Raw genomic sequence first — 21,933 nt, 5'->3', positions numbered from 1 at the left:
AACGACTTCGGCATCGTTGAAACTGTCTTCAACGATGCCGAAGTCCCCCTGCAGCACCCGGGTAACCAGGGTAAACATCGGGTTACTAAGCGCAGGGCCGCGCTTAGTAACCCGATGTTTACCCTGGTTACCAAAAAAACCAAACCGTACATACTCACCATCTGTTGCCCGTCAGGTCCCTTGCCGTCTGCTGCCTGCTCTGACTGAGCCGCCGTACAGTGAGAGCAGAGCGCAGCGGTGACGTCACTGCTCTGCTCTCACTTTACGGCGGCTCAGTCAGAGCAGGAAGCAGACGCCAAGGGACCTGACGGGCAACAGATGGTGAGTATGTACTGTTTGTTTTTTTTTACATTTACGCTGGTAACCAGGGTAAACATCGGGTTACTAAGCGCGGCCCTGCGCTTAGTAACCCGATGTTTACCCTGGTTACCAGTGAAGACATCGCTGGATCGGTGTCACACACACCGATTCAGCGATGTCAGCGGGACCTCAACGACCAAAAAAAGGTCCAGGCCATTCCGACACGACCAGCGATCTCGCAGCAGGGGCCTGATCGCTGGTACGTGTCACACATAGCGAGATCGCTACTGAGGTCGCTGTTGCGTCACAAAACTAGTGACTCAGCAGCGATCTCGCTAGCGATCTCGCTATGTGAGACGGGGCCTTTACTCCAGGTTAGCAAACAGGGACCTGCTTATCTGACTAGTTCATACAGCCAGTGCCTAATGCATGATACCCCCAGATTTGGCAGCATGTATCATCTGTCAGGTTCATTTTCAAATGCATACTTTTGTTAAGTAATAAAATTGACGTGCATTTTCTCTCCCCACCCCCTTAAAAAAAAAAAAAAAAAAAAGAAGTTAATATCAGACCCACATACATATATGTTGACATGTTGACCTAAAAGTTATGGATCTTGGAATGTGATGATGATCATGGTAGGAAGGGATTTCCTTCCTTGAACACTTTTATGTTTAGTAATAGGGGGCTACAGTAAGTGACATACAAGGTATCACGTTACTGGGAGCTCAAATCATTCAGCTATTTGATGTAGGGAGTCTTCCCTATACTACTGCGATGATTAAGGGACCTCTCTTGTTCTACTTCTTTTATATAAATGACCTAAACTTGGGATAGGCCAGCAATAGGTATGAGCGAACTTGAACTGTAAAGTTTGGGGTTCGCACCAAACATCTAGTGTTCGGTACCAAATTCTGAACATGGACTTTTTCCTGGAAATCTGTTTTTACTGTTCAGTTTCAGTCCCAAATAAAGTTTGTTGAAAGGCCAATTAACAAGCTTTTAGGCTGTGAGCACCTACAGAGTCATCACAGCCATGCCAAGTATTGGCATGGCTGTGATTGGCCAGTGCAACAAGTGTCCCGGCCTGTATAAACATCAGATTACGGGTGACGCTGCCATTGTGCTCTGACTAGCGTAGGGACAGTGTAAAATAATAATGGGGAAAAAAAATGTGGTGTCTTCCTTATTTTTAATTACCAGCTAAGACAAAGCAGACTGTTGGGTGCTGATATTAGTAGGCTGGCTATGTCCATAGATATTGGCCAATTGCCAGACTAATAAGACCAGCCCACAGCCGCCCCAGAAATCATGCATCCATTAGATGTGCCAATTCTGGCGCATAGCCTCAGCTCTTCCAGATTGCCCAGGTGTGTGGTGGAAATTGGGGCAATAGTTTTTGGGGTTGATGCCAGCTGTGTAATGTTAGTTGGCATCAAGGTGTTATTTCTAAATAGGTTACTCGCAGTCATGTCTCTTGAGCGACCATGTTACTGTCGTCATTGCCCTTGAGACATGACCGAAAGTGACCTATCCTGCCTTGAAAAAGAGGCTCCATAGGTCATTTTTGTTCATGTCTCACAGGAAATGATGTTACTGACGTAATAGCTCATGAAGCATGACTGCAAATAACCTACGACGCATCGTTCTCAGAACGACGCTCCATAGGTTGCAGGAGACTATCGCAATGGATTACGTTGAATCTGCTGGGATTAATTTTGTAATAATAATGGGGTAAACCAGGGAATATGTGGAGGAGTCTTTATTAAAATATATATATTTTTTGCCCTCTGTGTCTTTTTATTTTATAATACGGGGTTAGTAAAGGGGGAGTCTGATGGACGCCTCTCCATTACTAACCCCTGGGCTTGATGTTAGCTGACATCAACCCCTAAAGGTATAAACCAGATTTCCACCACACCTTAGCCGAGGCTAAGTGCTAGAATTGGTACCTGTAATGGATGCACCATTTCTGGAGCTACTAGTAAGGGGCACATATCCATAGACCTTCACGAACCTATTAACATCCACTCCAAATTTCTGCCTCCTGGTTTAAGATTATTAGTTTTTATATATTTTTTTATTCTGTTAGTTTAAGTAACTTCCCTATCCACATTTGTTTGCAGGAAAATTGTCCTACGCTTACTCCCATTTTGCTTCCTTTTGCAGCCCCCTAGCCCTTCCTACAACCATTTCATAGCACCAAAGTTCGGGTCTGCATTGACTTGTATTGGATTTGTTCTTGTACCCAAACTGAACTTTGGACTAGTGTGGCCAAACCAAACGAACCCAAACATCCACAGCTCCCCACGTCTTTAGTCATCAGTGTCTAGTTGGTGGGGGTCTAACATCCGGAATTTTCTCCTATTCACTAGAATAGTGGTGGTCTTTGCGGTACTTGGTCAAGGCCAAGTTCACAGAGCTAGGTGGTTCAACTACGCAAATGCTAATATACAGCCGGCAGAGTCAGCACTGAGAACAGCTGGTGGTGGCCAACGTCTCCACTGATTATTCTGATATTAATGACCTATCCTAATCAAGGGTCATCAATCTAAAACTAGTGGAGTAACTCTGAAAGAAAAGTCTGAGTGCAACTGAAAAATAGTTTTGCAAAAGAGAAAATACTTTTCATGTAGTGTGTGAATATTTATTTGGCATTGACAGGAAATGCAATAAGATTATTTGTACTTTCATATTCATGGGAGAGGCTAAAAAGCCATAAAGAAAACCATACATGCATGATCGGGGCAAGGGGTAGGCAGGGTAGGCACGGGAGCTTGGATTAGGCAAGTACGTTATTTTTTATTTTTTTCTTATTAGTTTGTCAATGAATGGGGGACATACCAAGAGGGGCTGGCTGTGGGGACATCATATTATATGGGGGACATTATACCCTTGCTGTGTGGACATCATATTGTTTAGGATGCTCTGGGGAACATTATACTTGTGGCTGGGGGGGGGGGGCATTTTACTGTATAGGGGACTGTGGAGGATGTTATACTGTGGGCTGTGGAGACATCATACTGTAAAGGCTGCTGGTAAGGTCATTATACGGTGTAGGGACCTGTGGTGACCATATTGTATAGGGGGCTGTTGTGGAGATCATACTGTATGAGTGGCTGTGGTTACCATCATGCCATGTAGGGTGGACAGTGTAAGGAGAGGGTACAATGTGCTGGGAAGTATGAGGGCATACATATTACATAAGTACATATTTATTTATTATTTTTTTTATTTTACATTTGCAGCTAATTTTTGGTGAAAAAGGAAACCATTCTAGTGGAAGTGGTCATCAGAGCTTGTTACCTGACCCAACAGAGGGGACAGATGGTTGCATGAGGAGTGCTTTTACATTAGTCTCTGACCCATTCCTTTGCTTGTAGGACTTGAGGGTTAATGGGGTCCCTCTGGCTGTTATAGTCCGGCCCACAGACTGAGACATCTGAGGGGCCGAAAACGGGGACCTCGGGCTGCACCAAGCTCGCTGTCGCAGCTATCCGCATATAGGGGGCTATGTGGAGCTCATACTGAAAATAGGGGCTGTGTTGTGGGGACTCATCCTGCATATAGAGCGCTGTGTGGGAGCTCATGCTGTATATAGGATATGTCGGGGCTCATACTGTATACAGGGAGGCTGTGTGGGGGCTCATGCTGTGTATATTTAGGAGGATATCATATGCTTTCATTCTGCTCAATATTAAGTAATAATATATAATTGTAATTGTTAATATTATTTTCAGCCTATTGGTTCGATTCTCCACAACAGTCATGGTCTCTCATGTGGTTCCTCCTGCTCTGAACAGTTGTGTGTGAATGTGTGCTATAGCCAGGCCCTATAGTCTGGCTGCCTCTATGGTAAAGGTATTCCCCGCTATGGGGGTTACATAATTCAGGGATGAAGCCAGCACCTTTTGTCAGTGAGAGTGCTGTGTATATAATTTGAGCTGGCAGTAAAGATGTCGCCTTCCATTGTCGACATGTTTCTTAGTATTTGTTGACATTATTAGGTCTCTTAAATCTTAATTCCTATAATTAGTGGAGCTAAACCTTACAGCATAGTAGAAGAGCAGATACAGACATATCACACCTTAAGACATGATAAAACTTCTATCATGATTGAAAGGCATCATGTGTGACTAATTCTGCAATCATTTGCTCTTAAGTGTCTTAATGCAGTGGATATGTCACTCCACCCGGATGATGACATGTGTTTGTATTATGTCATCATCGTTAGTTCCTAATTCCGATCATTGTTTTAGTGTGTGTAGTAGGTGTATTATTCATGAGTTGCTAGGCAAATGTCTAACCCACTTTGGGTCTTTCTGCATTCCAGCAGGCCGGTGATCATGGAAACTGTCAGTGTCAAGCCTGAAGCATCTTGTTGAAAGAGGCAGAATAATCACAGGACACAAGTGCAGATAATATGTTCTTTTATCCGGGTCTTGCTGAGCTGGTCGCCTGTATTAGCTTGTTAATTTCTCCCGGAGAATATTGGATTCGATTAGGGAAATTTCATTCTATGGTTTATGGTCTTCTGCTTCCTTTTCTAATGTGTTTTCCATATCGAGTAAAACACACAAACGTTTATTTTTATTTTTTTTGTTTTTACTACAGTTATCCCCTTTCAGCATGTTCATCATAATGCATTATATATATATATATTTTTTTTTTATTTTTTTTCTGCGATGGTAAAATTGCTATATTTTTAATGCCATTTTGTGAAATTATAGTGCATTTAGACATGCTGAATTTGGCTTATCAGTGCACCCTAATGGGCAGTGACTAGAGCTAGCTAGAGAGAGCCATCTCTGCTGACTCTCCCGTACACTGAACCTCTTGTTTGGCCTGTGTTCTCTCAGAAAACCGCTCCCTGGCATGTTGGCCGGAGGCTTAGGCTATGTGCACATGTTGCGGATTTTGCTGCGGATCTGCAGCTGTGGGTCCGCAGCAGCTTTCCATGCGTTTACAGTACAATGTAAACCTATGGAAACTGCAGTCCGCAGTGCCCCTGCTGCGGAAAAAAACACGCGGAAACGCTGGGGGTTACATTCCGCAGCATGTCAATTCTTTGTGCGGATTCCGCTGCGGTTTACACCTTCTCCACCATAGGAATTCCCATGTGTAAAACTGCATGTGGAATCCTCACAAAATCCGCATAAAAACCGCTGTAAATCCGCAGGTAAAACTCAGTGCCTTTTACCTGCGGATTTCTCAAATCCGCTGCGGAAAAATCTGCAGAGCTCCAAAATACGTGTGCACATACCCTAATATTTGGAAAACAATGTGCAGTTCGAAATTGGACAAGTTTGATCGACATCTCTCCTAACCACCAGTCGTCCGATGCCCCATATATACTAGGCTATGCCTAACCAGTCCGTATCATTAGTATGTGTATGGGGGGTTAAGTTGTTCAGCACTTGTTTATTGACCTGTTGAACAATGATGGGAACGGAATGATCATATTATTGACAGTACTACTGTAAAGACTTGGCACTCAATTAGGTGTATTCTTCTTTAAAGAAAAAACAAACAAATGTACAACAATAAAAAAAAACAGAAAACTAACACCATGTATATATGTCATGAAAAACAACTAGGAGCAGAAATAATGACGATAAATCCGATAACGTGTTGTTATTGGCAGCACATGTCCCTAATCTTGTGATCACTGTTTGTATGCAGTTTTTTACAAGCATGAATAATTCAGTCACTTGTTTTCTTGTTCATGTGATCACCCAAATGTTTGCACGGTCAAATAATCCTACAAGTATTTCTATGAACGTCCTTGGATTATTTAGTGTCAAAATGTACCATTAACCCCTTAACGACCACCGATATGCCTTTTAATGGCGCCAGTTAAGGGTACTTATTCCTCAGCGCCGCTTTTTAAAATAAGGCTATAGCGCCCCCCAGCTTTGGAAAATCTCTGGGGTCTCGGCTACCGGGGGTAGCTGAGATTCTGGAGAACATGATTTGGGTCATTTTTTACTGTCCCTAGTCTTGTGATCACTGTAATTCACAGAATAGGGTTGGGCTTGGGGGTTACGTTTGCGTTTTTGGGGTTACAGTTGTGGGATGGGGGTTACGGTTCAGATTAGGGGCAGGACTGTTAGGTTTGGCGTTAGAACTGTGTAAACCCCTCAATTCTAGGTACATCAGGGGGTCTCCAAACGCGACATGGCGCCCGCCATTGATTCCAGTCAATTTTGGGTTCAAAAAGTCAAACGGTGCACCCTCCCTTCTGAGCCCTGCCGTGCGCCCAAACAGTGGCTTTCTCCCACATACAGGGTATCGAAGTACTTAAAGGAAATTGCACCACGAATTTTGTGGTCCATTTTCACCCTTGTGAAATAAAAAAAAAAGTTTGGGTCTAAAGTAAAAATTTTTGTGAAAAAAAGTTAAATGTTCATTTTTTCCTTCCACATTTCTTTAGTTCTTGTGAAACACCTCAAGGGTTAATAAATGTCTTGAATGTGGTTTTGGGCACCTTAAGGTGTGCAGTTTTTAGAATAGTGTCACTTTTGGGTATTTTCTGTCATATTGTCACCCCCCAAACGCACTTAAAATGTGAGATGGTCCCTAAAAAAAAAAAAAAAAAAAAAAAATGTTTAGAAAATTGTGGGAAAAATGAGAAATCGCTGGTCAACTTCTAACCCTTATAACGTCCACAAAAGAAAAAAAGTTTCCAAATTTGCGCTGATGTAACGTAGACATGTAGGAAATGCTATTTATTAACTTTTGTGTAATCTCTTATTTAAGGGCACAAAAATGTAAAAGTTTGAAAAGTTTAACATTTTCAGTTTTTTGCCAAATTTCCATTTTTTTTCATAAATAAACCCAAGTCATATAGAAGAAATTTTACCACTAACATGAAGTACAATATGTCACACAAAACAGTCTCCGAATCAGTAGGTTCTGTTGAAGCATTAGTTATAACCTCATAAAGTGACATTGGTCAGAATTGTAAAAATTGGCTCTTTCACTAAGGGTATGTGCACACGTTGCAGATTCTGCTGCGGATTTTTCCGCAGCGGATTTGGAAAATCCGAAGTGCAAAACCACGGCGGTTTTCACTGCGGATTTCATTGCAGTTTCTTCTGCGGATTCCTCTGCGGGTTTTCAACTGCACTTTCCTATTTGTGCATGTTGGAAACCGCTGCGGAATTCGCAGAAAGAATTGACATGCTGCGGAAAATAATCCGCTGCGTTTCCGCGCTGATTTTTCCGCAGCATGTGCACAGCGTTTTTTTTCCCCCATAGGTTTACATGGTACTGTAAACTTTGGGAAAACTGCTGCGGATCCGCAGCGTCAAATCCGCTGCGGATCCGCGGCAAAATCCGCAGCGTGTGCACATACCCTTAGGGGCTAATCTGAATAGTGACAACAAAATTGTTTCCTACCAAGAAAATCAAACATCTACTGCCCAGCTCCCATTCCCAACAGATTATTGCTCATCTCTATGACTTCCGGAAGGTGTAGACTTTGGCAATCCCTATTTGTTTGAAAAGTCCTAGCAATGATTATGAAGTGGAGTACCACATTAAAGGGCATCGGTCAGAATGATCCACCCCCAAACTGTTGTACTCATGTTGCTCTATGAAAGATAATGTCATCTGCACCTTTACTGAAGCAATCTATTGCTCCCTATTGCTGACTGAAGAGCATGGTCTTAATTCATTTGCAAGTAAATAAGTGCTCTGGGAGTGTCAAAGCGCTTCCCAAGCCTCTGCCTCACTGGCTCTATTCCCATGTTCTCCTGCTTGGCTGGCAACTCGCTAGTTGTAGTGAAGTCAGTGCCATCAATCAAGCAGAAGACTGTAGGACTGAAGGGGGAATATTGCTAGGGAGGCAGTGATTTGGAAAGTGATTGACACTCCCAGAGCTCTTAAGACTCAATTGCATATAAATTAAAACAGCAGTTTTTCAATCTGGTAGCAACAGCTTGCATCAGTAAGGCTATGTGCCCACATTGTGGATTTGTGTGTGGATTTTTCCATTTTTGCGCACCGTTCTTGAAAAATGCGCAGATAAAACGCACTACCGTGGATTTCCTGCCGTTTTTTGTGTGCGCTTTTCACATGCGGTTTTATACCTGCGGCTTTCTATTGAGGAGCATTTGTAAACCGCTGCGGAATCCGCGCAAAGATTTGACATGCTGCAGAAAATACAATGCAGAGTTTCTGCGTGGTATTTTCCGCACCATGGGCACAGCGGATTTGGTTTTCCTTAGGTTTACATGGTACTGTAAACCGCATGGAAAACAGCGGCAAATCCGCATCGTGTGCACATAGCCTGATGACCTTTTCTTTTATAGAGCAGCATGACCGTATAAACAGTTGGGTAAGGTGGATCACACGGACAATTCTCATTAAGGGTATGTGTAGACGTTGCGGATTTGGCCCTGTGGATCCGCAGCAGTTTTCCATGGGTTGTACAGTACCATGTAAACCTATGGAAAACAAAATCCGCTGTGCACATGCTGCGGAAAATTCTGCGCGGAGGCGCAGCGGTTTATTTTCCGCAGCATGTCAATTCTTTGTGCGGATTCTGCAGCGTTTTACACCTATTCTATAATAGGAATCAGCAGGTGTAATAACGCAGGTGAAATCCGCACAAGATCTGCTGAAAATCTGCGGGGAGTCCACAGGCAAAACGCAGGGTGTTTTACCTGCAGATTTTGCAGAATCTACAATGGAATCCGCAACGTGTGCACATACCCTTAGTCTTTTAAAAGACTAATTTAAAAGTCTGATGCTTTGTCATGTGGTGCGACTTTTTTTTCAGCATCAGAATTCTTCCTTGAACTTTTGCTTTTTTTTTGCTGTTGTACTGTTACATTTCACCACTAGAGGGCAAACTTTTTGCTTGTCATATTGTGCAATGAGGATACATAAAATAAAATAAAAAATCCAGTGTAGCTGAATTACAGATGCTGAAAAACTACAACTTCTAGCTGTGATTAAAACAAGTGGGCAATTTAACATCCTTTTATATGTCTTAAAGGGTCTGGCAGAAGATATATAATGGACACTGATATCTAGGCTGTCCCACAAATGCCTCATCAGTCAGATTACTGTGGCTCCTGCTCTTTGCTACAAGTGAAACCTCTAAGCTTTTATTTGTAGGCTTTATGGGTAACTCCTTCTGTGAATGTTCATGCAGGTGCACCAAAAATGACAGTGGAGCTGCAGTGGGCATAGCCATGCAATGTGTTAATATGCATAAGCATTTAGTAAATCATTTTTGTAAGTCTTATATAATCCAAGGCTGAAGAAGAAAAGGGTTTGACAATTCAGAAACGTGTCCAACCAATTGTGCCCTACAATTGTAAATCTGTTGCTCTGCATATGGACATAGATGGGCTGCAGCGGTGGACAGCTGGAACTGGAGTCTGTGTAAACCTAATAAAGTTGTCTGTACTCAAAGAAAGCCAATGGGGTTAAAAAAAATGTATTGATAGAAAACCCCTTTAAGGACTTTCTAGGGATGAAACCTGCTGGGTCACCACCCCCTGAAGAAATTTCCCAGCTATAAAGCTACATAGATAATTTAGTACCTCACCCAAGCAAGTGTTACATGCTGAAACAAGAAGGGAAATGATTTCTCTGTGTTACTCAAAGGATTTAGCCAGCAATTAATGTGCAAATATATTGTATCTTTTAATTGTATAGCTTCAGCTATTAGTCCTTGTAAATTGTCCATGTGATTATTGAAGAATTAAACCTATCATATTATCAGGGCATGGTAACCTGACATGTTTCTACAATTCCTTCCACCCTTGTTGGACGTCATTTAGTAGACAGGTCATCTGGGCCCAAGGCTCCTGTCCTCGTCATTATCCTGCAATAATGGACATCCTTGTGTCGATCACCTGCCTGCACTACCCCATATCACTGGTTTCCAGGAGTCTCTTGCGCACTTATACTCTTATTGCAAACTAGAAAATCTAACCAAAATTAAAAAAAAAAATAAAAATCAATGGCAATTTGATAAAAAAATAAGTGTTTTATTTCCAGTAACTGAATTTTCTTAGCTCTGTGTCAAAAGGGTCTGAGCTCTATAGAGACCAGCATTGGTCCAAGATGAGACTCCTGATCTTTTCGGGTGTTGATGGCATACAGTTTATCTTACAAGGGTATTCTTGAGTGTGAGATGATCTCATATCTATTGGATAACTTCCCGATCGCTGGACACTCACCAGTCATGAGAGTAACCATGTAAAGGGAACAGTGGTCTATCATTCGCACTGCCGCTATAATAATAATAATCTTTATTTTTATATAGCGCTAACATATTCCGCAGCCCTTTACAGTTTGCACACATTATCATCACTGTCCCCGATGTGGCTCACTATCTAAATTCCCTATCAGTATGCCGCTATATTCGTTCTCATTGGTGCTGAAGACCAGCCGAGCACAACATCTGGCTGTCCAGTTCAGAATGAATGATGGACCACTGCTCTATTTACACGGGCTCCGAAGAGCCATGGTTCTCAGGGTCTCAAAGTTAATTTGTATCTTTTGCAAATAGAAATGAAAGTGGTTGCCCACAGTCTATTGTTTTTTCCCATTTGTCATCTGTGTTGTATATGTAATCTGTGTTTTTATTCACCAGTTATTAATAATTTACAGGACCATTTACAGTTTCCTGTTTTACAGAATTGTAATGCATCCATAAAAATTGGATGCCACTGTAAAGGTCTGCATGATATCCTATTTACCGTATATACTCGAGCATAAGCCGACTCGAGTATAAGCAGAGACCCCTAATTTTGCCACAAAAAACTGGGAAAACTTAATGACTCGAGTATAAGCCTAGGGTGGAAAATGCAGCTGCTACCGGTAAATGTCAAAAATAAAAATAGATGCCAATAAAAGTAAAATTAATTGAGACATCAGTAGGTTAAGTGTTTTTGAATATCCATATTGAATCAGGAGCCCCATATAATGCTCCATACAGTTCATATTGAGCCCCATAAGATGCTCCATACAAAATACGACCCATATAATGCTCCATACAGTTTATGATGGGCCCCATAAGATGCTCCTTATTAAAATATGCCCCATATAATGCTGCACAAATGTTGATTATGACCCCATAAGATGCTCCATACAGACATTTGCCCCATATAATGGTCCACAAATGCTGATTATGGCCCCATAAGATGCTCCATAAAGATATTTGCCCCATAGAATGCTGCACATGGCCCCGTAAGATGCTCCATAGAAATATTTGCCCCGTATAATGCTGCACAAATGGTGATTATGGCCCCATAACATGCTCCATAGACTATTATGCCCCATATGCTGTTGCTGCGATTTAAAAAAAAATGACATACTCACCTGTCGTCGCTCAGGCACCCAGCACTTGCTATAGTCACCTGTCTGCGTTCCACCGCCGAGCGCCGCTGTGTCTTCCGCGTCATCTGCACTGACGCTGAGGCATAGGGCGGCGCGCACACTAATCACGTCATCGCACCCTCTGACCTGAGCATCACTGCAGAAGCTCTGACAGCTTCTTCCTGTAGTGAGCGGTCACCTGGTACCGCTCATTACAGTAATGAATATGCGGCTCCACCCCTATGGGAGTGGAGTCGAGTCCATATTCATTACTGTAATGAGTGGTACCATGTGACCGCTCAATACAGGAAGAAGCTGTCAGCGCCCGGAGAACCAGGGACCTGAAGGGACCGCGCCAGGAGCAGGTGAGTATTATTAGACAGCTGCCGCTCTCCCTCCCCTGCCGACCCCTGGGAATGACTCGAGTATAAGCCGAGAGGGGCAATTTGAGCCTAAAAAAATGGGCTGAAATTCTCAGCTTATACTCGAGTATATACGGTATTCATTTTTCTTTTCCTCACACCCATCAGATTTCGGAGTGAAATCTCAGCATGCTGCAATTTTATTTTTCTCACATTGAGCACAGCTGAGAAAAAAAAAAGTGGATCTGCCCTGCCTCATTGAATAACATTGATCCGATGTCAATCCCTTTTTTTTTTATTGGACTGCACTTGTCTGAGTTATACGCTTGTGTGAGCCCTGACCTGCTCTTCTGTCCTTACAATGGCTGCTGGCGGGCTGGTCACATGCTCTTCCATTAGTCTCCTCCAAATGAAAAACGCCTCATGGGGGAAAGCTGCTTTTCTATTGGAGGAGCTGAAGTACTGGTCACATGCTCCTCCCCAATCCACCATTGCATGGATCGAAGTGCTGGTCAGTGTACAGCTCCTCTTTCATTTAACGCTCATGACCTGAATCTATATAGGTCCCTGAAATATGCTAGGATGCCCTATAACAGCTCTTTCCTGCATCTGTTTTTTTCTTACTTGTGCTGTATTTGTGCAGGTAGACCACCGACCCATTAGAATGAATGTCTTTTTACTTTGATTTTATTTAATTTGCCAGCTGATTGTCATGTCCACAAAATAGAGACGTGTTACTTTGATCGGTGTTGCATATCAACTCGCCAATGGAAATAAATGGCTTCATGATAAAAAACCAACAACCTGTCAGATGTCTCCTACGTGCTGGATGCGTTTTCCGGTTAGATTCTCATACCTGGAACCTGTACCAGTCTCCTAGAAATTTCCTTTTTTTAGTTTTTCATTTGAGAAAAACTGATGTAACCCGAATTGTAAAAACTAACACATGGAACAAAAATGGATCCAGCACATTGAAAAAGAAAAATACCACGGACCATTTTTCATGTATGAGGAAAAAAAATTGTGTGAAAGTGACCGCACTCAGGCCGGTACTTGGCACTTAACTTTTTCTCCAGTGAGTTCTGTTTTATTAGCAGCATCATAGCATGAGGTATTTTTATGATGTCTCGCTGTTGGCAGGGGAGGATATTTCTTATGTTTCTGGTAGAGTTTATGACGAATGGTTTTCACCTTCATGACTCCACGTGAAAGGTCATTCATATATTTGCTTTAGATTTAAGACATTGTGAACTAGGTCTCCTAGAACGACCTATCCCTAAGATGTTTGGGTGGAATACTGATGTTTGCAGGACCGGAAGCAGACCTTCATCCTGTGTATACTAAGAGTGCATAATTTGTGACTAAAACAGCAAATTCTGTGTCTGTTATTTTTATGCGATTTCATGCACATGGCAGTAGGAGTCTTAACTACTGCGGATTGGAGGTTGCACTTTCACTTTTTTCTTGTTGGCAACTCTTTTGATCTTGTAGTAGAGAAAGATTTGTATTACTTTGTATCCAATCTCAGTTTTTTGCCCTGAATTTTCAGCCAAAACTATCAGAACTACGCTGTTTTTAGTATTCTAGCTCTGCAGAACAGTTTTCTTTATCATATGAGCTTTTCTTACCAGGATATCTAATATATAAAGCTGAATGTGTGTATGTCCGGGATTGGCATCTGCACCGTCGCAGCTACATCCACACGTTTGGACCCCGAGAGCGTCATAGGCTATGTTGTGAGGCAAAATTTTAACCCCGTGCTCCAATTCACCAAACAATTTTGCCCCGATCTACATAATGGGGGAAAAAGTGAAAGGAAAAGTGTTGGAGGCAAATTGACAGCCAGGAGGAGATGGCATACAGGTATATACTATATACAGGGGAGATGATATACACGTATATACTCTATACAGGAGGAGATGACATACAGTTATATACTATATACAGGGGAAATGACATACAGGTATATACTATATACAGGAGCAGATGACAAACAGTTATATACTGAGGGGAAAATAAGAGGTGTTAGGTGAAAATGAAGAGGTGTGAGGGGAAAATAGTGGAGTGATTGGAAAAAGACAGGTGTGAGGTCAAAATGACAGGTGTTAGGGGGGGAATGAGAGAAGTGAGGGGGGAAAATGAGGTGTGGGGGAAAATGAGGAGTGATGGGGAAAATGAGAGAAGTGAGGTGCTATAACTAACAGTTAGTTACTAGGCGTGGGCAACGCCGGGCTCTTCAGCTAGTTTTTTATATACTTAAAATGAGAGTTGAGATTCTACAGCCTCTATGCATCTTAGCACATAGTTCACTGCAGAATGAGTTACCGGTGAATGTCGGTGAGCTAATTCTGACAGCAGAGTTTGCAAACCTTTTCTCGTCTTCTACTATATTTATAAACTGATTTAAAACCAAATCACACTGTCTGCTGCAAAGAGAAATCGGACTTGCAAGCCTTGCTTTTAGAGTGAACTTGCCATTGACTCGTGTTTTTGTAGCCAGCTACAGTGTTGTAATAAGTAGAGGCATAATGGCTGAAATCTTTTAAACGCCCGGATGGAGCCACTGTGCTTTGACCGCCTGCAGCAATGTCCATGTGACATCACCACTGCTACCAAACTGAGATGGATCATGGCAAAACGTTTTCTGAAAGGAGACAAACACCTTTAATAAAATTCTATTGCCAATTTTTTTTTTTTTTTTTTAATAGTTGCATTTAAGGTTTGTCTGTTTTGGACGAGCTGGAGATTTATCTGTATCTAAATAGTAGTAGTGTAAATTGACTGGTAGGAATTTATTTTTTTGTTGAGTGACCAATTCTATTTTTTTTTTTAAATTATGAAAGGCTATAATCAAATTTATTAGTTAAGCAATAGGGTGAACTTCTAAAGCAATCCACAGTGCCATAGACTGTTTCAGGGCAGCATATCACCATGACGGGTCCAAATGGCAGAAAACCAAACACATACATACACCTCCTTTTTTATTCTACCCGTCAATAAAACATTAGCAGCTATGACATTTTGATGTAGATCACATGCTTTTCTTGTAGTCTCCAGCATATTTTCATGCCCGATCCATGAGTGTGTTTTAGCCAAGATTACTGTTGTAGTTCACAACTCTTGCTCATCTAGGATAAGACTGCGTGCTCAGTGTTTGTGACCACAGTTTAGCTGCTATGCACTCGATTAGGCCACAGTTTGGATGGATGCCAAGGCATCTGACCAATAATGGACCGGTTGCCAAAAACAAAAAATATTACACAGTGTAGATTTTTTTTTTTTACGTTTACCCTCTGTTTAGGAAAGCGGTCTGCTACACTTTTCTATACTGTTAAATAAACTTTATGTAGAGACTGATGCCAAAAGAACACATTATTGTCCGCCGTCTGGTAAATGGGGGATCGATAGGAAATTGGAGGTTATGGCAGGAAAAGCTGATGAAGTATGCACTTAGCCTACTTTATATGACGATGATCTTCTTTTACTTGGCACTGACACTAGTGAATCCAATGAGTATGTATAGTAGAAATGTGGCCGAACAGGACTGCATATCTGTGATTCTCACGCCCTGCGGGAAATAATTGTTAATGTGTAGGATGGAAGACAAGACATTGTGAATCAGCCTTCTTGGTGTGCATGGCACCGCGCCATGGTGAAGTGCTGTAAATACTTAAGCCTCCAACATACTTATTTATGATCTCCTTCTGCCAGGAAGAGTAAAACAGCGGAGTTACAAGATTGTTTTACTAGAGGAGAAAAGTGATGAAGGGATTTTATACCATGGTTGGGTGGATTGGGTCATATTTATTTTTCCACTGATGGTAATGCCCATACACCTCCCTTCTTGTACAGTATATAAATGTCATGGTGAAACCTATTTTCCTCTTTCACTTTGCTGTCATATTAAGGTATGAAGCACAACGCCTTCCAGGATTAGATAAGGAGGCAATGTAAATAGTTTCACAATTCACATTCATTTCAATCCTTCCAGTGCCCCACCTTCATTTGTTATTGTCACTGAGTGTTTTGATATGTATATTACTAACCAAAATTGCAGCTTGTCTCTGACATAAAGTGCACAACCTAACGTCCACTCTGTTCCTGTTATATCTGCTTTGACCTTAATTGGCAAAAATGCTATACTATTAAGGTGTAAGCGTCAATAAGCAGAGGGTGTGTAAAAATATATATTCACATACTCTGCATAATGACGATCCGCGTGTATATGAGCATGTGTTTATATGTAAATTAGACTCCATAAATGGCCGCCCATCAGGGTCCTTAGAACCTTACCATTCGCACATAGTACTGCGATGAAGTATTCACAGAGCAGGGTAATACACCTGTAGACTTGCTAGTGAGCCCACACACCGCTCTGTGCACTATATCGAAGAGTGGATCATATTTGAACAGCTCTCGCCCTTTACAAAAACTTCCCCAACTAAACTGAGCTATGCTTCTGATGTTTTAAGTCACAAGTATGAATAGTTGTGCTAGACTGGTTGCAAAATTGTTGTGGCTTTTCCCAATTAAATTTTGGTCAAAATCTGCAATAAAACAGATACGTTGTAGATTTTACTGTGGATCACTGAAAAATAAGCAAATTCAGAATAAAAAAAATACTATCTTAAAAGTTTTAAATAAAAAACAAAACAAAACGGTTTTCCTCCCCAGCTTCTCTAATGGATACTCTAGGCTAGTTTACTGCTGACCAGTAGACGTGAGAATACAGATATTTTTTATTTTTGCTGCCTGTAGCTGTTGGTCTGCAAGCAAATTCTGCATGGATTCTTGTCGCTTTTTAGTTAGGTACATGACAGATCACACCAAGAATATGCCAAAAAAACGAACAGCCTAGCTCTGTGCATTGTCAGTGTCTTCTGGTCTACAGTTGGTCTACAGTGTCTTCTGGTCCTAAATTGACCATTGATAGTTAGCAGGTGCTTTCAAAGTTGGTAGGGCAAAAATGATCAATTCATTATGTCAAGCTACTTTTCTCCAGCTTCTTAACCTGGTTTCCCAGTGTGGACTTTGTGCATCAAAAGGTGAACTTAAGTTCCACTCCTGTGTCCAAGTGGAAGGACTATGGATATCCCATTTTTAAGTCTGCAGTGCAGCAAATTCATTTTTGGACTTTTTTTTTATAATATCTTGACATTTTTGTCCCTCCAATAGTCTCTTTTGTATAGTAGAGAATTAACAGTTGCCCTGTCAAAGGCTCACTTGGGAGATATGCAGCAGAATTTATGGGTGGAACATCTGCTGTTCATAACCATACAGCATTGTGGATGAGGCTTTACAAAACCCTGTCCTGAATTGCAAGGACATTTATACTGTTTAAAGGGGTTGTCCACTACTAGGACAACCCCTTCTCGATCTAAATGTTTGGCCCCGATAAAATAAAAAAAGTTAATACTCTGCTCCCGTGCTGACGCCTTTCAAGTGGTGTCGGCATTCGCAATCTCGGGGTTCTTGTGCTGTGTTGTGACACATGGTGTCCAATTGGCGCTGGTATCATTGTCTCCGCCTTTGTACGAATTGAACATGAAGAAGTCAGAGATCAGCTACAGCCCTGGCTTCCTCTTCATGTTCAATTCGACAGAAGGCACCGGGCATGATGTGTCATGAAACCGCATGAAAGCCCCTGGACCGCGAATGCCAATGGCGCTGGCACGGGAGGAGAGTATAAGCTTTATAATTTCATAGGGGCCAAACATTTAGATCGAGAAGGGGTTGTCAAAGTAGTGGATAACCCCTTTAAATTGCACTGTGGATTCGTGTAGATCTGTCCTAGCGGGAGTGCCTAATTTTTAACAGCCTGAAAATAATGCAAATTGTCTGGAAAATAATATTTGAGTTTCAAGACAAGTGGATTTCATAGCGATCATATGTATCTACCTCTGCAATTGCGCTTATTGCGGTTACTTAGAAACGTGTTGACTAGTGTTGAGCATTCCGATACCGCAAGTATCGGGTATCGGCCGATACTTGCGGGTATCGGAATTCCGATACCGAGATCCGATACTTTTGTGGTATCGGGTATCGGTATCGAAACAACATTAATGTAAAAATGTGTAAAAGAGAGAATTAAAATAAAAAATATTGCTATACTCACCTCTCCGACGCAGCCTGCACCTTACCGAGGGAAGCGGCAGCGTTCTTTGTTTAAAATTTGCGCTTTTCTTTCCTTTACGTGAAGTCCCGGCTTGTGATTGGTTGCGTCGCAGTCACATGGGCGACGCAACCAATCACAGCAAGCCGTGACGTAATTTCAGGTCCTTAAGGATTTTAATATTACGTCCCGGCTTTGTGATTGGTTGCGTCGCAGTCACATGGGCGACGCAACCAATCACAAGCCGTGACGTCACGGGAGGCTGGACACGCGCGCATTTTAAAATGCGCGCTTGTCCAGCCTCCCGTGACGTCCCGGCTTGTGATTGGTTGCGTCGCGGTCAACCAATCACAAGCCGGGAGGCTGGACACGCGCGCATTTTAAAAATTTTAAAATGCGCTTGTCCAGCCTCCCGGCTTGTGATTGGTTGACCGCGACGCAACCAATCACAAGCCGGGACGTCACGGGAGGCCGTGTTTGGGGGCAGACAGCTGGAAGGACAGGACCCGGTATTATCAGCGGGGTAGAGCTGCCCCCACCGGTATACACAGCGACCGCCGCTACAGCAGAGGGGCCGGTAATAATCCGACGGAGAAAGAACAGAGATTGAGAGGGAAATTCGAAACCAGCAATTTAAAATGCGCGCATGTCCAGCCTCCCGGCTTGTGATTGGTTGACCGCGAGGCAACCAATCACAAGCCGGGACGTCACGGGAGGCTGGACACGCGCTCATTTTAAAATGCGCGCGTGTCCAGCCTCCCGGCTTGTGATTGGTTGACCGCGAGGCAACCAATCACAAGCCGGGACGTCACGGGAGGCTGGACACGCGCTCATTTTAAAATGCGCGCGTGTCCAGCCTCCCGTGACGTCACGGCTTGTGATTGGTTGCGTCGCCCATGTGACTGCGACGCAACCAATCACAAAGCCGGGACGTAATTTTAAAATCCTTAAGGACCTGAAATTACATCACGGCTTGCTGTGATTGGTTGCGTCGCCCATGTGACTGCGACGCAACCAATCACAAAGCCGGAGCGTAATTTTAAAATACTGAATGACCTGAAATTACGTCACAGCTTGCTGTGATTGGTTGCGTCGCAGCCACATGGGCGGCACGCGACCAATCACAAGCCGGGACTTCACGTAAGGAAAGAAAAGCGCGAATTTTAAGCAAACAACGCTGCCGGTTCCCTCGGTGAGGTCCAGGCTGCGTCGGAGAGGTGAGTATAGCAATATTTTTTATTTTAATTCTTTCTTTTACACATTAATATGGTTCCCAGGGCCTGAAGGAGAGTTTCCTCTCCTTCAGATCCTGAGAACCATCAGGAATACCGTCCGATACTTGAGTCCCATTGACTTGTATTGGTATCGGGTATCGGTATCGGATTGGATCCGATACTTTGCCGGTATCGGCCGATACTTTCCGATACCGATACTTTCAAGTATCGGACGGTATCGCTCAACACTAGTGTTGACCCATATGTTTTTTAGGCAGAAATAGTTGGGGATATAAATTTGGATTCAAATAAGACCACAAAATACACTCTAAATTTAATGGATCAAGGTATGCAAACAATACATATGCCATATTTGTCTACAATAATAAGTGTTTGGAATATCACCTGCAAATGTAGTAGAAATTATATATATGTATGTATGTATGTATGTATGTATATGTACATACGTCAATGCGGAGGATGGTGATTGCCGTGGTTAGGTTGATGTATGGTACATCGAGACCTTAGAAGCCCTAATGTGGTAGTGAAGTATTTTGTTTTTATTTATTTCCACTTATACACTTTTTCCTATTTTAAAATAGATTAATAATTTCATGTGTTTACAGTAAATATTGTAATGGGATCACTTGCTTTTGTAATATGTATGTTTTCAATTTGTTTTAGGAAGTAACTGGTAAAGGTTTTGGGGGCCAGGATTTCCGCTCTGCCCTTGAAAATGGAGTGCTTTTGAGTGAGTAAGTATCAAGGTCTTCTACACTGGTTACATAGTTGTTAAAGGAAAAAGCAGGGTGTGTGTCTTCTTAATTCCAACCACTGGTAATAAAATTAGTGATGTAAGTAGGCTTCGCACCAAGCCCTGAAGAGGTATGTAGACAATTTTACCTGGACCAGCACACCCTGCAAAAATTATGGCGGTTTGTCTCTGGCCACACCAATGAAAATAGTATTATTGCACTCCATTGACTATACAATAAAGTTCAGCAGACATTACTGAAATGTTTTGCATAAGCTAATTTATTCATGTCTCCATTAGCAGGTGACTTATCACCTTCATTTGAATCTCAGAAACCATTCTAAGCCTCTATATTTTTATTCTATATTAAAGGGGTTTTCTGGGACGTTCATATAATTTTCGAGGGAGTCTAGCATGCGGAGCCTTACCAGAATATAACGTGCTCACTGTTAGGATTTTGCTGTTTCTACCATCCCGTTACGCCTCGCCTGATTACATGTATGCAAAACACACGAGCAATCATGTGCTCACTTCTATTTTTTGCTTCTGTCAAATGGTCTCAGTGGAGAAAAGAAAAAGCAGTTGCCGTCTGGTTGCAAGAATGCATATCACTTGTAAGTGTTCTTGTGATGATCACCGGAGTATATTAGCAGAATCCTCCGTGCTCGCTCACACCACAGTATAAATCAAACAATCGTTTTATGAGGGGAGGGAGTGCAATTTATTTATTTTTCTTTTTTTTTTCTTTAACTTAGTGTATGGTATGTACATTCCAGCAGCCAATCAGGGTGCAAAAACCTGCCACAACGTCATAACACAAGGTCCTCTGTGATTGGCTACTGAAGTCACATGTCCCTGGCCATATAAAAAGCGGACATCTTGTTTTGCTGTCGCCATTTTCTCAGTGTCACAGCGCAGAGAGGTCGCTCCTGTTACTACTGCTGAAAGTGAACTTGTCAGTTAGGCTACTTTCACACTAGCGTCGTGCACTGCACGTCGCTATGCGACGTTGTGGCGCACCGACGCTATCTGTGAAAGCGCCGCACAACGGGGGCAGCGGATGCAGTTTTCCAACGCATCCGCTGCCGCATTGTGAGGTGCGGGGAGGCGGGGACGGAGTTCCGGCCGCGCATGCGCGGTCTGAAATGCTGCAGACGACGCACCAAAAAACGTTACAAGCAACGTTTTTTGGGGGCGACGGTCCGACGCAACCGTCGCACGACGGTTGCGACGTGAGGCAATGTGTCGCACTGCGTCGCTAATAAAAGTCTATGGAGAAAAAATGCACCCTGCAAGCACTTTTGCAGGATGCGTTTTTTATGCAAAACGGCACATAGCGACGTGCAGTGCACGACGCTAGTGGGAAAGTAGCCTTAGCTAGACAGAATCCTGTCCTGTGTGAAATCGATCTTCCAGCATCTAGCTAGTTTCTTTTAAAACTGTGTTGCAGTCTCAGGTGGCCCCATTTGCTAATCAAAATCGTTTGGGCAAAAACTGTGTTGTAGTAACAAATCAACAAATCAGGAGACCCAATTTCTTCTTAAAAATTGTTAGGCCTAATATAGGGATTCTGCCAGGAGGCCGCATTTGCTAATCCAAATAGTTTGGGATAAAACTGTGTTGCAGTGAGGAATCGGGAGGTCACATTAGCTCATCAAAATTGTTAGGTATAAAAGTGTTGTACAGCCACACTATCTAAGAAAATAAATACTGATTGTTCATTTAGTGACAGGTGACTGACAAGTGTCAGCCTAAGGTTGTGAAATAGAAGGTTAAAAGAGGGAAAAGGTACATACAACATAAGTGGGGGGATAAGTGAGGTCGTTGTGGAAGGGGGGGAATAGGATTGGT

At 42.5% G+C, this 21,933-nt stretch overlaps 1 protein-coding gene across 6 annotated transcripts in view; it reads left to right on the top strand.

Moving 5' to 3' along the window:
- Positions 1 to 21,933, top strand: part of LMO7 (LIM domain 7) — a 230,389-nt gene that overhangs the window by 47,670 nt on the left and 160,786 nt on the right. For all 6 annotated transcript variants that reach the window (XM_077297225.1, XM_077297229.1, XM_077297226.1 and 3 more), the window contains exon 3: positions 20,013 to 20,083. In XM_077297225.1, the coding sequence (XP_077153340.1) occupies positions 20,013 to 20,083 (71 nt within the window). The remainder of the gene's footprint in view (positions 1 to 20,012; positions 20,084 to 21,933) is intronic.

This window comes from Ranitomeya variabilis, chromosome 3 (assembly GCF_051348905.1).
Source record: "Ranitomeya variabilis isolate aRanVar5 chromosome 3, aRanVar5.hap1, whole genome shotgun sequence".
NCBI classification, from domain to species: domain Eukaryota; kingdom Metazoa; phylum Chordata; class Amphibia; order Anura; family Dendrobatidae; genus Ranitomeya; species Ranitomeya variabilis.
Note: the sequence above shows the minus strand (reverse complement) of the source record. Positions and strands in the feature narration are given on the sequence as shown.